The sequence below is a fragment of the Dreissena polymorpha genome, chromosome 5 (assembly GCF_020536995.1).
Source record: "Dreissena polymorpha isolate Duluth1 chromosome 5, UMN_Dpol_1.0, whole genome shotgun sequence".
Taxonomy (NCBI): Eukaryota; Metazoa; Mollusca; class Bivalvia; order Myida; family Dreissenidae; genus Dreissena; species Dreissena polymorpha.
Window position 1 is genome coordinate 53,136,427 of NC_068359.1, and position 17,859 is coordinate 53,154,285.

The 17,859-nt window shown below is 36.4% G+C and overlaps 1 protein-coding gene and 1 non-coding gene across 2 annotated transcripts; one reads left to right on the forward strand and one right to left on the reverse strand.

Annotated features, from left to right (window-relative positions):
• Positions 1-2,634: 2,634 nt before the first annotated feature.
• On the reverse strand, positions 2,635-15,365 carry LOC127880766 (uncharacterized). The gene is made up of 4 exons (XM_052428137.1): positions 14,258-15,365; positions 7,645-7,779; positions 3,405-3,591; positions 2,635-2,947 (listed from the first exon to the last, which is right to left on the reverse strand). The coding sequence occupies exons 1-4, from the start codon at positions 14,850-14,852 to the stop codon at positions 2,686-2,688; spliced, it is 1,179 nt and encodes a 392-aa protein (XP_052284097.1). The 5' UTR covers positions 14,853-15,365; the 3' UTR covers positions 2,635-2,685.
• On the forward strand, positions 10,961-11,032 carry Trnag-acc (transfer RNA glycine (anticodon ACC)). Its single transcript has one exon. It is a non-coding gene; the product is annotated as a tRNA-Gly (tRNA).
• Positions 15,366-17,859: the final 2,494 nt, after the last annotated feature.

The following is a 17,859-nucleotide window of genomic DNA, read 5'->3' on the forward strand; positions in this document are numbered from 1 at the left end:
CATCTACAATAATTACCATACACATATACGCATCTATTAAACAAACATCAATAAAGCCATCACAGAAAATCTTTTCAATGGCAAAGTCATGACAGAATCACAGACACGTGAATAATATAGCATACAAGTATACAATTAATGAAAAACAGTTAAATAAACACATTGGGCTCAAGAAAAAAGAAATACGCAAAATAATATTGGACTGTTCTTGAACCGTTATAGAAAATATGATAAAAAAATTAATGCATGTATTGTTGTATATTGAATTTAATTAAATGTCACAGTAACAAACAATCAAATTAAGATAACAGACTTTCGGTCAATGCACAAAACTGTTTCAAGGATTGTATACATATTTAGACAAATTATTGGTTACAAATTAACAACAACCTGCGTTGTCAAAATGTAGTGCATGTTTTATATACAGTATGAGTGCATACGGAATGAAACAGAAATGTACCTGTAGAACAACTATAGAATAAATAATCATAATACAACAGTATCACAGCAAGGCTTATTACTACTGATAACATGTTATAAAATATAATTTAAATATACATAAATATACAAAAGTTAACAATTAACACAAACAAATGCATTGTTTACACGCTATCATGCCGTGCACATAAAATAAGAAATACACAATAGGGCGCTGTAAACCATTTAAACATATTGTTCAAAGTTTAGCACAATTTAACTAACATCGGTTCAAGTATGTATTCATAGCATGTGACGCCAGATCAGACATTAATGGTATAATGCATATTAATACACGAAATGTGAATATAAATCGATGCTGATTTTTTGTATTTTTAGTATTTATCAGACTATTTGAGTCGCGTTCTGAGAAAACTGGGCATAATGCATCTGCGTAAAGTGTCGTCCCAGATTAGCCTATGCAGTCCACACAGGCTTATAAGGGACAACACTTTCCGCTTATATGACAGTTTTCGTTTAAATGAAGTCTCTTCTTAGCAAAAATCCAATTTAGGCGGAAAGTGTCGTACCTGATTAGCATGTGCGGATTTCATAATCTAGAGATCACACATTATTACTCGCGTTCCGATTACACTTCAACACCGTTATTTCGAAGTCGTCGGGACCGTTAAAAAAACTTCGGATTAACGATAATTCGAAATAAACATTTGACAGACGACTTCTGAGGATTCTGTAATAATAAAACGTTGTGGAACTCGCATGGTTCAGTTAAACGCTACTATTAATAGTTGTTTACTTAAAAAAAGTAAACTAGTCAGATTGCAATAGATTTCTACTTGTAACAAACGAAGGAATAAAACGATTCTTGTTCTTCTTTTTATGTTTTCTCTAAGTACAGAACATATTAAATATAATGAATATGCGCTAATTATCTGTACATATAAAATATAACGAATAGCACAAATTATTAGACCATATAAAATATAACGAATAGCACAAATTGTCATACATGTAAATACAGATGAATACATTTTTTGGAAATGAATTAACGGATTAAAGAACCGTAACAAACGGTAAAAGAAAGTAACAAACGGGGGAGTATAACGATTCTTTTTCTTGTTTTTATTTTTTTCTATTTACAGAACATATAAAATAAAACGAATAGCACAAATTATCAGACATACATACATATGAATACATTTTCGGAAATGAATTAACCTTTTTTTTTAAATAATACGCAATGTCTCTCTGAACACCGGCGTTCGCGCAGACGACAAAGGTGTAATTATCGGCTTTTGACGCGCCACGACAAAGGTGTGAAATTGCGCTCAGTATTTTGCAGTTTTGACTTCGGATTAAAGATTGATAATTAGGTGCGAATTATAGTGTTGGGACCGACAGAATCACTTCGAATTAACGATTTCTTCGGTTTAACGAAGTTCGGATTAACAATGAAATTTTACATTAAACAAAGAAGAACCAAAATCGGGACCGGAAAAATACTTCGAAATAACGGTGACTTCGGATTATCGGTGTTCGAAATAACGGTGTTGAAGTGTATAACAAAAACACTTACGGTTAATACAACTTACACAAGTTTAAAATAAAACATTGAAATCAACGTGTCTTCATCATTCCTACCCTACCGCCACCCTATATAAAGCCCGCTTATATACGACGCCCGAAAATTACGTTCCCGATCCGAACAGGTTACTTGACGCGACAAACACTGTGACTAGCAAAGTCGTTATATTCAAACTTGTTGGTCGTTGTCTACTGTAGCAGAAAAAGATAAGAACACCAAAGCTTCATCTTCACATCTGAGGGTAGTTCAAAAACACAGTTACCGGTAATAAGTAAATGTCATCGTTGTTTCGAAGGCCCATGTAATGCAACTGGTTTAGATATTATACGCTGCCATGCAAAATGAAGATTATTCTGATGACTTGGTTTGAATATATTCGCCTGCAGACTTTAAGAACAAACATCGTTTCCAACGAGTCTGGATTTGATTCGCATTCATCGACAATGATCGAACATCCATCGAAACTGTCCAATATACAGTTCACATTCATCCACAAAGAACGAACATAGATAGTTTTCGCATCCAGACTATAAAGCGGACCAGTTGAAATTCCTCTGAACCGTTGAAGATATCGCTCACATTCAGCCAAAAACAAGCGAAAATTCCCCTGAGTCAGTTCAGGTTTTTATTCTTTAAAGATTGCCCCATCTTACTTCAATCACTCAGATGTTCATCACCAGCTCCGATAGCATCTGCGAGTAGTTCTGCTCAATGCTAAGCGACGGCAGAGTGACGGTTTTGTCGCCCTCCCGCAACGTGATGAGCTGAAGGGACGACATGCCCCCGTGGCCCTGCCGCGACTCGATCGACAGCTGTGGGAACAGCTTCTGGGTCATCGAGCAGTCCAGAAGGTAAGGATCCTCGCCCGACAGCAACCCCTTCACGCTTGACTTGCTCGGAAGGGTCATCATTTTCTTCGGAGGTCTAATATAAAGGAAGTTATTGGTAATAATGTGCAATCGACTTATCGATGATATTTACTTGACGATGTGTTAAGTACTTAAGGGATAATTGTTTGAGTGAAAACTGTGTTTGGATACGATCCTAAGTAAGTGTATTTCAAATCAAGCCTAGTTTATCGTCAATTACCCAGTATGCAGGGTACACGGCTATGATTGAACGTAAATGCAAAAAGCATTAAAGTGTTTTATAATTATTAACTTATTAACGTAGCAACTCATTTGTTAGTTTATTATTATTGTTTGTTTTATGGCGCGACGTGTTTTAAATTTTCAAATACCATAGATTGAAACATATACGAAAAATAAATTAACGTCTTATATGAATTGCATTGACTGTGATAAACTACGCACGGTATTACTTAAACGGCTTTACCATCATTACATCAAGGCAAGAATGATGAACATTTTAATTCCCAAACCTCCCGCGCTTAAGATGCGATCCATTCCCATTGGTGGACGACTTCTTGTCTTCCATGACGTCAGCAAACAGGTGTTTGAGGAAGAAGTCCGCGTCCCCATTTACAATGATCTTCCGCTCCGGGGCCTTGAGCTGGGGCGTCGGCTTTTTCTTCTCCTTCTCCTCCGTCGGGGTGATAGGCCGTACTTCTGGATAAGATTATTAATATTATAATAAACATTTGTTTTCAAAATGTTAACAACTATTTCTCATGTCGTTAACTTATATGCTATATTCACATGTTGGAACGTTTTCGAGAACGACAATAAAATATCGCTATATTTCATAAAGCAACGTTTGCAATATGACTGCGGTCTACATTTGGCAAGTATTTGTTGAGTACACTCATTTTATCGACGACATCAACCGACGTCCGGATATAAAGACACAAGTAAGGATTACTTAATCAGCGAAAAGAATTCGGCAATTATAGCAAGGCATACGAAACACAAAGGTTTGTTGATTTCAAGTGCGATAAGATAAGCGGGTCTATAAAAGATGCTTGAGTATGCAGCATTGGGGAGGGTATGACGCTTTGACATGTAAACCCCGACTTTGGACTGCGGCGAAATTTCTTCATTAGTGGATTCATGATCAACTAATTCATGATCTTCGTGTTTATTTTTTCGCTATTGATTTTTCTTTCGCAACAATTAAATTCATGGCGTAACATCGTTTTGCATACCTAATGGCTACATTCTGGAACCAAATTGTATCAAACAAACTCTAAGTAGATTAAATTGCTTTTTATTTGGAATTATAATCTTACAAAAACATTACTGATAATATAAACACTAGAGCACTAATTTATATTTACATAATGTATATGTATAACATATACAATCTTTAAATAATTGATTAGTATTAAAATGAAATACCTCAGACATTATCAGGAGAGCAATTCCTGCTAACCTCCATAAGTATTTTATTTAAGACACGTGACCAATTACTTTCATTCACGACACACGATAACATACAATACAAAAGAATCAATGATTGAAACGTAAGCACCTCCCTGAAACAGTGAATGCAAAGAATTGCAAGTTTATATTGGTTTTATCGATAGCCCGAGTGCATAACTAGGCATAACTTATCACAAATCATACACAAATAATAATAAACATTCCCCCCCCTGAACGTATATGTGTATCTAAGATTAACTTAGTTTCAAAACGCAGTTCAGCGTGCCATGAATGCATTTGGGCCGCGCTATGTGACAAAGGGGTTTCATGCATGTGCGTAAATTGTCGTCCCAAATTAGCAGTCCGGACTGCACAGGCTGATCTGGGACGACACTTTCCGCTTTTATGATATTTTTGTGTGCTTCAAGAACGTCTCTTATTCGCAAAAATGAGTTTTTACGTTACGTGTCGACCCTGATTACGCAGTGCGGATTGCACAGGCTAATCTGGGACGACACTTTACGCACACACATTAATACCCCTTTTCACACAGCGCGGCTCATTTGTAATGTCTCCGCATTGCCAACTATTATATTTAGACAACTATATTGCACATATTATCGATCTCTCCTTGGTTTGTTTACGTTCCTGTAACCACAACCCGCCGATGTTTAAATACCTGAAATCTGCGTTAAGTATTATATCCTCAAGTTAAATCACCTTTAAATCGGTGCAAATAACAAATTGCAGGGTATAATAGCCGGCCATGAGATGTACTCGATATCAATGTAGACAATATAAAATTATGTCTTCTTCTGTGAAAATTGGGCTTAATGCATGTGCGTAAAGTGTCATCCCAGATTAGCCTGTGCAGTCCGCATTCCGCACAGGCGAATCAGGGACGACACTTTCCGCATTAATGGTATTGTTCGTTTAAAGGAAGTCCCTTTTTACCGAAAATCTAGTTTAAGCGGAAAGTGTCGTCCCTGATTAACCTGTGCGGACTGCATAGGCTAATCTGGGACGACACTTTACGCACATGCATTATGCCCAGTTTTATAAGAACAAGACACATTTTCAATATACATCAGAAACTTATTTTAGTAAAAGTTTATATGTACGTAAGTACGGCATGATAATCAAGCAAGAAATAGTATGGGGAAACAAGTACATGGACTTATCAATTTTTTGTATAGAGATTATTTAAATGTTTAAATGCACTTAAAAAACAATTTAATCGACACTTGCTGACTTAATTGGGCCAGGTATGGTCTATTGATATAAGTTATTAAACATGCTACAGGAATTTTTGAAATTTGTGTCTATTATAATGACGCGGCAATACCGGTATCAATTACATTCGCATTAAACTTTCATTACGGATTTATTAATGTGGATTAATCTGCAATGGAATTGAAATATTGATTTACCAGAACGTTATGAATCCGTATTAGTTCTTATACACATGTTAAATCTATCGCTTAATCTGGTGCATTCAGTTGTCAACATAATAATCCTTCGTTTTAACCCATTTATGCCTAGTGGACTCTCCCATCCTTCTAAATTGGACTAATTTATTTCCAAAATTAGGGATGTCTAGTATATTTATTTTTATATTTAGAATATAACTTACTGAAATTCCTTTTAGCAAACAGCGCAGACCCAGATGAGACGCCGCATCATGCGGCGTCTCATCTGGGTCTACGCTGTTTGCAATGTCCTTTTTTCAGGACGCTAGGCATGAATGGGTTAAATGCTAGTTAGTTTTTGCAGAAGAGATGCCTCATACGTTGAACACTATTTGAGGAAAATTGTGCTCAATGTATGTGCAATTCATGGTCTCCAAGAACACCTCATCATAATTCTCCACTAATCATTAGCACCAAACAACAGCAGCAACAAACAACACAAACACAACAAACAGCTAAATCAACAACATTTGTGGTTAAGTGTAAGATAAGAAGGGCCTTCATTTATTTCCTTATGACGTAGTAGGTTTACATGTTCAAGGTTTTAATTTAGTAAGTTTCGAGGGAGTTCGTGTATGTGGTCACTGGCTTGTTTGCACGTGGACCATAAAACGTTCGCCATCTAATTGTATAACAGATTGGCAAACACTGCATAAATGTATAAGTTGCCGCACAGGAAAATATAACACTAAATGGCTTCTCGTATTAAGAGCTATTTTTTATCCCTATAAACCGTGTACTTATTAGAACATCATTTAAGTATGCGAAGAACATTAAAAGAAAGATCCTTTGGGAGTGAAATGTATTAGCGAACCGGAAGTATCTATTCAAGTATCGCGAGATTGCATGGAAATCGATAACTGAGTACCGGTTTCCTAGTATGAGATATTTTATTTCAGAAGGCGGTCATATGAGAAGAATTAGTTTTGAAATAATTGACAAAGAAAAATGACTGAAGTCTAGTGTAACTCATTTATTGCCCGGGTATACAAATTAGGACACCGACAATGTACGTGTTATTTCAAAATCGGTATTATACAATCGAATGTAGCGCTTACAAGATCGACGTTGAAAAAATATAATCAATACGTTTGTCAAGTGTTACTGTTGTTGCATTAATCTGGTATTAGGTATGCGTTCAAATGCCATTGTAACCATGATTTAAAACAAAACAGTTTCAAATATAGGTAATTAAAGCACTGGGTTTATCTTAACCCATTTATGCCTCGCATCTAGAAAAAAAGGCATTGGCAAACAGCGTAGACCCAGATGAGACGCCGCATGATGCGGCGTCTCATCAGGGTCTGCGCAGTTTGCTTAAAGGAATTTCTGTAACAAATATTCTATATATAGAAATTAATATACTAAACATCCCTAATTTTGGAAATAAATTGATCCAATTTAGAAGGATGGGAGAGTCCACTAGGCATAAATGGGTGAAACTTTTACGACAATGAGATTTGTTGGGTACTCAAATACTCGTTCCTGATACAGGTAGGAAGAAAATGAACATACACATGCAATACAATTGAGTCGTGTTCTGAGAAAACTGGGCATAATGCTTGTGCGTAAAGTGCCGTCCCAGATTAGCCTGTGCAGTTCGCACATGATAATCAGGGACGACACTTAACGCTTTTATGGTATTTTTCGTTTAAAGCTAGTCTCTTCTACACGAAAATCCACTTAAAGCGGAAAGTGTCGTCCCTGATTTGCCTGTGCGGACTGCACAGGCTAATCTGGGACGGCACTTTACGCACAAGCATTATGCCCAGTTTTCTCAGAACGCGGCTCAATTAATGCAACAGTTGAAAGAACAAAATTAGTTCATCACCTGTGACGTCATCATCTTTGGCGTAACTCAGAGGCGGAAGTGACGAAAAGAGGTTTCCGGGTGAGAACGCTGTGGGGTTGTTGGGCTGTTTCCAGAAAGACTGAGGCAGCGCCCGTAATCTCATCGGCAACGGATCTGGGGAATAACAACATCAACAATGAGGAAACGAACAAGAGGAGTTATCGAAGTCATCAATAATTGAAGAACAACATTTTATATTGGACGCCAATTTATGCCGATGTAGTCCGTTCCAATTCCAATGATGCTTCTTTTCCTTTCAAGCTAAATCTGTGTCGTTTAATTTCTTAAAGGTACAAAATATCATAAGTGTGACTGTAACCGTTTTCCGTTAAAATATTTGCAGGGACAATTGTATGTCGTGTGACACCGAACGTTGGCGTTTCGATATTCAAAACAGGTGGTTTCTCCGCAGCAACAAAAAAAAACACGAAAAAAAAACACAACACAACAACACGTTTTTATGCAGTGCACATATTTCTTTTTTTTTTATTAATTTTATTTTCTTAACAATATTTTTGAAACTTAAACTGTAAAACTTTCCCTTCTAACAATCTAACCCACATTTAAAGACATAACTCGTGTTAAATATTTTATATACTGACTAACTGTGATACGTTTCATATTTGTAAATGCATTCTTTTTGCATGAAATTGTTTTTGATCTCAAATAAGTTAATCAATTGTAATATACAATGTAAAAAAGGCTTTTTTTAAAGATTGTATCTGACTCGAGGGAAATAAAATGAAATATTTCTTATGAAGTACAAACTCTATACAATTGAAACTTCATCGGTAATGCAGTCATTGTATAAAGGTACTTTTGTAATGCAAGGCCTTACAAATACGAGATCCCTTAGCCGTTACTGATCAAACGATACTTTTAAGTCAAAGGGACCTATAAGGTCAATGGCATATTTTGATCTAAAATTCTTTCAGGATTAGTAAACCTATACTTTGCCCTGTGTATTGGTTTAGTCACAAATCCATTCATCCGACGCTCATCATATTTATCTAAGATCTAAACCCGTATGTTAAACATATTTGTCAATATTTGTAAAAACTAAAAATCGAACAGAATATTATTATTGAAGCAATATGAGACGTTCTTGTATTGTCATATTTCGCGGGGAAAAGGCAGCAATCAGATTAGGTATTATGATTAAATAAATATGCGAGGTTAGATTGCAAAATACCAATACAATGACGAACCCGCGTTCAGTTTTTAAATGTATTTGACATAAATGACATACACAATAACCTCAAATTTCTTTCGAAAATATCATATTTTAAAAAACGCAACACAATAGCAAACCGCATTTAATGAGGGACCAAAATGTATTGACAGTAAGTGGTCAAGTTTTAAGTAACAAAAGAAAATAAGTGTTTTAATTGTTTTTCTAAAATCTGTTCCAATCGAATGAGTTAATTTATCATATATATCATGCAGGTCATGTTTTACTATTACCATCACCTACTTTATACACATGAGGTCGATATACATTGGTAATCGGTTGATGACGTCTAATTATTTGAGTCGCGTTCTGAGAAAACGGGACTTAATGCATGTGCAGATTTCCGCTTAAACTAGAGTTTCGGTAAAAAGAGACTTCCTTTAAACGAAAAATACCATAACAGCGGAAAGTGTCGTCCCTGATTAGCCTGTGCGGACTGCACAGGCTAATCTGGGACGACACTTTACGCACGTGAATAATGCCCAGTTTTATAAGAACACGACACATGTCTTGTCGCATTACATAACAAAATGACAATTATCAAAACAACATAAACAACACCAACATGGATTCAAAATATAATGTTTGCATAATTTTTAAACAAACAATGTAACTATCATCACTCAGAAAAATGATTAACATATATGTTTGTTAATCAAAATCAAGTCGTAAAATAATTATAAAGCGTATAAATAAAAGCGGTTGTCATTAACACATAAGCAAGAACGTGTTCTATTAACCCATTTATGCCTAGCGTCTAGAAAAAAAGGCCATGGCAAACAGCGTAGATCCAGATGAGACGCCGCATGATGCGGCGTCTCATCAGGGTCTGCGCTGTTTGCTTTAAGGAATTCCCGTAAGAAGTATTCTAAATATGGAAATAAATATACCAGACATTCCTAATTTTGGAAATAAATTGATCAAATTTAGAAGGATGGGAGAGTCCACTCGGCATAAATGGGTTAACTACGTTATAGATTCAATAGCCATCGTGGTGTAGAATATCCAAGTTGGCGTTTTCTCCGAGAGTCCCGGATTCAACCCATAGGACAGGCACATTTATTTTTTTATTATAATTATTAAAAACTACTATAAAAGCATGATTTCGTTAGAAAATTTATTTTATAGTATTTATAATAAAAAAGAAAATATATGAAAAAGTCCCATTAAAACAACTTGGTAAATACATTTTTACTAACAACAAAGCAGTGAATTTTATCCTACTGTATGCTGTAAAATTAACTACATCTAAAACGCTTAGTTTAAAGATAGTTTTTTGCTAGAAAACGACTTTAAACGAGTATTTTCTGTTGTAGCATAATAACCTTCAGGTGAACAATCCGTGGCTGCGCGTGAACCGGATATACAATCTATGCACAATAGTTCGACACAGATTACGGTGTTTTGAAGTCATGGGTATTTAATATCAGATTACAAAAACAACAGCAAACGATTCTTAATATCTGTATAATCAACAAAGAAGGTAGACTATTTCAATTCTTGAGGATTTGTTCACGCATGTACTGTTGTTGTGGAAGAAATGTGTATGGTTTCTCAATATGAAGCATAACATTTTAAACACATATTATTACATGCCTGGGTTTAAGTCGAGGCCTTTCCAATGAGAGAAAGAAATATTTCATTTTTTTTATGAAATTTAATCAATTCTTATTCATTTTAAATAGTCATGTTGTAGAAAATAAACACTGTTTATTTATTTTAATCCTTAAGCTAGTCGAAATTTATATATTTTAATTGGGGTTAAAGAAATGCATGTATGTATAAATATGGCCTGGAATAGGGGTTCCGAAATGGATTAAAATAATGTTTTGTAATCTTCGAACTCGTATTGCAAGACGTGAACAGATGTAAAGCTAGATGTGTGAAACAGGTCCCTTACATGTACAACATCCGAGCAGAGATGACTTTTACCCCTGGCGCAATTACACACCAATATTCAAATGTTATTGTCATAAGACATTATTTTAGATTTTTGTGTAGTATTTGCATACCAACGAATTGTGGGATAGCACCTATTGAATATCATTGCATTTATGTTGGGGTGGTGCGGTGGTCGAGTGGTAACACTCTGGTCTACCATTCCAGAGGTCCCCGGTTCAATTCCAGGCCGGACCACTGGAAATTTCAGAGATGCTTCGTGTTAACCACCCAACTAGAGATGTACTGGAATGAAACCCAGGTAATTCTCGCGTGTATCGGTGCTATACAATGAGCACGTAAAGGAACCAACGTGTCTCTTCACAAAGAGCTCGGGTATCGCACCCGGATTCCTTGTATCTCAATACTGTCTATTCTGCTTGCTGTCTCTTCAGCAAAACCAAAGGACCCCATTGGAAATAAGTACTTGCACATTCATGGGTTATCATTGACCGCAAGGAATACATACATGTACATATATTCACTGAACGAACCGCATTCTGGGAAAGCTGGACTTAATGCATGTGAGTGAAGTGTATCCCAGAATAGCCTGCACATTCCGCACAGGCTAATTGGGGACGACACTTTTTGTCAAAACTAGAATGACTTGATTTTCGCTAAGAACATAACACGGAAAGTATCTTCCCTGATTAGCCCATGCGGATTGCACATGCTAATCTCGGACGACACTTTATGTAAATGCATTAAGCCCATTATTCCCAGAACGCGCCTCAAATCACAACACGGTACAATCCATCTTTTAGAATGTTTGTTGTGAATGCAGTATATACATGTACTGTTAATCCGAATGGCTAGGTGGCACTGTGAGGAGTTGTACAGAAGGAAAGAAGGGGAAGTATATTGTATAGTGCTCCGTCTTCACAAGAAATCAACCAACAAGACGTCTAACAGTTTTCGATAAGAAACAGTCTATAATAAAAACTCGATAAAAATTCACAATGCAAAAACGATAAGATAAAAGTGACGACTGGCGACTAGAAGTGGAATGTGGAAGTGCCTTTAGAAATGTATTGATCTAAGAAACATATCTCGTGACACTGCCTTTTCTGACTGAATCACAGGTACATGGCGGTCTTGTAGATTGTAAGACCTTGATGTATATTTAACCAGGTTTCCATGCGCATATATGCTCGGACGCGGAAGCTCACTAGATCTATTTATACTCGCATGCTGATTATCATAAAACATCACACTTTGTATCATATTTGAATGAATTTCTGCAAGTTAAATTCTAAATATAAAAATAAATATACTAGACGTAATTTTTTAAATATATTGATCAAATATAGAAGGATGGGGGAGTCCACTAGGCATACATTGGTTAACGTCTTTTTAGAGGACGCTTATTTTATTCTATAACAATATGAATATAGCGAATACATATTATTGTATTTAATACAATATGTATTGATTTGGTCTGAAGCATGTTTCGTCAATTGTGCGTTTCCATGTATTGTACATTTCATCTGAAGAGATATAAAAAAATATGATTGTGTTTGTGTTTTTGCTTGCATATATCACAGACAGCTCAACTAGAAATACTGTCGGTATTTCTCGGTTCAAGTACACTTGATTGACATTAAGACTCATAACAATGAACGATTTCACGGACCTGTTAACAGATTAACCCATTTATGCCTAGCGTCTAGAAAAAAGAAAGGCATTGGCAAACGGCGTAGACCCAGATGAGACGCCGCATGTAGACCCAGATGAGACGCCGCATGATGCGGCGTCTCATCAGGGTCTGCGCTGTTTTCTCAAGGAATTTTCTGTGAGAAATATTCTAAATATAGAAATAAATATACTGGACATCCCTAATTTTGGAAATAAAGTGATCCAATTTAGAAGAATGGGAGTCCCCTAGGCATAAATGGGTTAATAATTTTACACGCAATCTCAAAATAGAAAAAAAAGAGTTGAAATAATAGGCGCATGAGTGAGGCCATACAGAAGAAACAAACTGTGCATATCAATTTGTTAATGATTGATCGTCAGCTGAAATTGACAAAAAATAACTGTATCTTAACTACTTTCAACGACACCATATTGACATGTCAAAATCATCTTTTTTCTTCGAGAAAAATGGTGAAGCGGACATGTGTGTCGTGAATTATAACGCTTAGTTAGATATTAGTGCCTTGTTATGTTAACGAATTCAATATCAGCTATTGTGATTTTTTATTTTATGAATTTCCATAGTTAATTTTAAAATTAATATAATTAGATTGTACACTCAAATACATATCGATATGTTAATAAGTACGTTTTAGTGCACCAAATTGATAAAATAGATTTTGCGATGTGTTTTATTGTTATGGAAGCGCTGTTTGGTGCATACAGTTATATTTCAGTTTGAATATCACGTTACCAAAGTGTGTGAAATTTTCAATTCGTAAGTCTGTAAAATTACGCTGTTTAAAGTGCTATTCAAAGCATTTCTTTCTTTGGAAATTAACCACAATTAATGTCTCTGCACATACAACAGGAAAAAATAAACAGGAAAAACATATTTGCTAAATGCGATGGTCCAAATACCTATCAATACATACAAATGTACTCTTTATTGATATATCTTTAGATGATCGACATTCGACCTCCAGATCAAAAGCCTGTCGTCGCAAATTAAACAGCAGACATGTACACTGACCGCTGTATTCTAACGCAGTGCATAAGTGAGGAAGAACATATTTAAAACATTAACGTTTAAACATATATTTAAAAGAAACACGCTCATATACATAATTTTGCATTTGTAAATAATTTTAGAAAATTTCATTTTGCGGGTCGGTAATTTATTCTAATTATCATTACACCGTTGTCAACTATCGTCGAAACTGAAGAAGAACTAGTAAAAGACAGTCGTAGTAAACATTGGCAGCGTGTCACATGAATATGATCTCATTGTTAAATTTGTATACCAAGCTAAACAATAGAAAACGGCAGATATTTGGCACGTGACTGAAATTCCTGAGTTGAAATTATTTCAAATGCGTTCATTTTAAATAAAAAATGACTTTTCCAGACTATCAAGGAAAACAAGTCACTTTTCAAACTTAACCTTATGCGACAAAGTCCAAGATATTTCACGCAATGGTTTTCATGTTGGAAAACAGAAGATTGTTTATTGCGGGGGTTGGTCACGTTCTTGCGATTATTAATTGGAACGTGTCGTGTTACATGACTTCAGGAAAGGGTATTGCCTTTTTCGTCTTGTTCCTCGTCAAGTAAATTGGCAATTATGCACACTAGTAAAATTTCTAATGCCAACAAAAATGCAACATCCATGTACCGAATACTCATGTTCCTTAAGTCGTCATCAATACTCAGGGAATATGTGCTACATAGCGTATCTTTCATACTGAAATTTGGAAACGCACTGATTCATAATTATTATATCCTTACCTCGCCTGGGTTTTACTTTAGGGGGAGTGGGAGCTCGACTTTTCAAGCCCTCCCTTCGCTGCTCCAATAAGCCCGTGGATTTCTTTTTCTTGCGCCTAATTTCCTGAGCATGGTGCTGAAAACCGGGCGGTCGGACATAGACCGGACCACTGGCGGTGCTACTTCCGCTCGGGGAGGCTACGTTTTCATAATCATGATCGTGTTCATATCCGTCGCACGCTTGTCTGTGCGCACTGAAGCCAGCTTCCGGTGACGGCGATGCCGCTCGTGCCGTGTGGGCAACGTGTAGCTGACGTACTTCCGGTTTCTCGTGCCGGTGAATCTCGTGCCGATGCGTGTCCTGTTTGGCGTCTGGCAGCAGTTTATCAGAGAGCGCCCGTGACAGGTCGAGTTTTAAACTCGGATACGTGTCTGTGATTGACGTCACATTTGCACGCGGACTGACGCGACTGACGTGACCTCGGGCGCTAAGCGGAATAGCCTCCCCGTCAGATGAGTCTTCGTCGCTCGTCGTCACGATCAGCGGCCCCGGGGCACCCCTTTTAGCCCCGGTCTGTTTCACACACGGTGGTAATCCTAGTAGACTCGATGCCATATTAGCCCATTTAAACTTAAATATACATATATACGTAGACTGAAATTGCAGACCTAGCTATTCCATTTGAATTTATAAATTATTATTCATACATAAGAAAAACGTAAACCACTGTTTCTATTTATCACGATTCAATAAATCCAGATCAAGATCGAATACATTATCAATCCGATAACTAGTAACATGAATTCCACTTGAACTACACATAATATTACAGAATAATTCTTCACAGTGTTTATTGTCAAACCTCAGTTGTGTATTAAAGCTATACAGCAACGTGTTCGAACCATGAACAGTATGTCAATACACCGACTTGCATGTCAAAACTTGGCACAATTAAGAATTGATCGGGCAACTTGCCGGTAAATAAAACCCGCTTTTAACGGATTGGGGACATACTTTAGAGAATAAGAATTAATATTTAAAAATCTGGAATTAATTGTGGCATTTGGTCGTTTAAATTTATTTAAAATTAGAACATTAGGTGAGGTAGTTATAGTTATTTTAATTTCAGCCATGTTCCGCCATTGTTGATACATGCATAGCAACAGTATCTACGCAGATAAACCGATATTGATTTTGCAACGAGTGCGCCTATTCGCTTGCGTTGATTTACTGTTTACATTCTAAAAATAGACTTAAAGGAGTTATGTATTGCTTCCCCTCTATGAGAGATTAGGTTGTATTACACTAATTCAATTTCAGCTAGGGTCCCAATATAAAACTTCCAACTTTCAAAGCCTTTTCTTGTTTTTCCTATGTATACATCACATTTTGCAATGCCGAATCATTTTAAAGATTAATATGTGTTCTTTCAATAAATATGGCAATCGGTTCGACGCATAATCCCAAGAAACTAGGTTTCTCATGAGAACCTATGTTCTCAGAATGAGAACCTAGGTTCTCATGAGAACCTAGGTTTTCAAATGAGAACCTAGGTTTTCATGAGAACCTAGGTTTTTAAATGAAGGCTCGCCAAGGCTCGTGGTTCAGATTTTCTAAGCCTCGCAAAATAAACTTTGCTTAATTCGGCACCGTCCTAGTATTCTCTATATTCAATCGTAAGATATCGGCAACATTGCAAGAAAAACTTATGCACTAAAGACTTTGCGAACATATTTCAATAACTTGAGATATCTGCAAAAATAAAGTTCTTAACGGCGTGTTTTCATTCTTTCCAGCCCGTGTGTAATCGTATGTGAACCCCATTGATCCTGCGCCCTGAATAATATGTTTCCCGTATTCCAAACGAGCAAGTTTACGCCTTCCGACGCGTAATTCTGAAAACCTAGGTTCTCATGAGAACCTAGGTTCTCACAGAACCTAGGTTGTCATGGAACCTAGGGTTCTCATGAGAACCTAGGTTCCATGAAAACCTAGGTTCTCATAATGAAAACCTAGGTTTTCATGAGAACCTAGGTTCTCTGAAAACCTAGGTTCTCAGAGAAGCTAGGTTCTCAGAGAGCCTATGGTTCCCAAATAAAAACCACGGATATGGCAAGCAGTTCGACGCATAATCCCTAAATAATAAGAAACTAGGTTTTTCATGAGAACCTAGGTTCTCATTCTGAGAACCTAGGTTCTCATGAGAACCTAGGTTTTCAAATTAGAACCTAGGTTCTTATGAAAACCTCGGTTCTCATTTGAACACTTGGGTTCTGGAAGCCATGTGCAATCTTCAAGCGAGAACCTAGGTTCCCATTCTGAGAACCTAGGTTCTCATGAGAAACCTAGTTTCTTGGGATTATGCGTCGATCCGCTTGCCATTAATAAATGCAGTCAAAAATATAATTATGGTCGTAAAACTTCTAAGAAAGTAAAATACGCCCAAAGACAAGAGTCCTCGGAAAATAGAGTTTCGGAAATGAAATTTTTACAAAAGCCCCGTTCTTCAATAAACGCACCGTAAACGTTCATTTTCCAACGTGATCCCCAATGAAATGCACCAACATGTTGAAGACACACATAAGGTAAAGGAACTTATTACAAAAAGCAGGGATGCGATCGCTTATTCGCTGTTAAACTCAAAGAGAAAATGACCTCCTGAGAAATAGGCACTACTTTCGATACAACATGATTTAGTTTAATGTAACATTAAATTTGTTGGGAACTAATGATTATTTAAATGCGTATTAGTAAATTGTGCGAATCGCTTAATATTCATTGCTAAATATTTATAGGTATACTATACATACTTTTTAGTTTATCTCATTTATTGGAGGAAATAACACGCAAGTTATGTTCGTTTATTACATTATTTTTGCCTTTTTTGCTTTTAAATAATAACCCACCCGAACATTATGCACACAGTCTAACTTATAACACACGTAATGTCAAGAACATCAAATGTGTTTGAAGATGATTTGTAATAAATTACTTAATTGCCCTGAACATGAACTCAATAGTGTTGCATAATGAATAACAAATCGAATAAATAAACAGCGTAACAGTTCCTAGTGGTCAAACTAAATAGTTTTGTGTTAATACAAGACGGTTTAATCGATGCGCGTTTATTTGTTGATAATACAATACACTGAGCCGCGCGATGGTAAAACAGGGCTTAATGCATACTCCTTCATTATCGACCAAGATTAGCCTGGTAAAACAGGGCATAATGCATACATCTTCATTATCGACCTAGATTAGCCTGGTAAAACAGGGCTTAATGCATACACCTTCATTATCGACCAAGATTAGCCTGGTAAAACAGGGCTTAATGCATACACCTTCATTATCGACCAAGATTAGCCTGGTAAAACAGGGCTTAATGCATACTCCTTCATTATCGACCACGATTAGCCTGGTAAAACAGGGCTTAATGCATACACCTTCATTATCGACCAAGATTAGCCTGGTAAAACAGGGCTTAATGCATACACCTTCATTATCGACCAAGATTAGCCTGGTAAAACAGGGCTTAATGCATACTCCTTCATTATCGACCAAGATTAGCCTGGTAAAACAGGGCTTAATGCATACACCTTCATTATCGACCTAGATTAGCCTG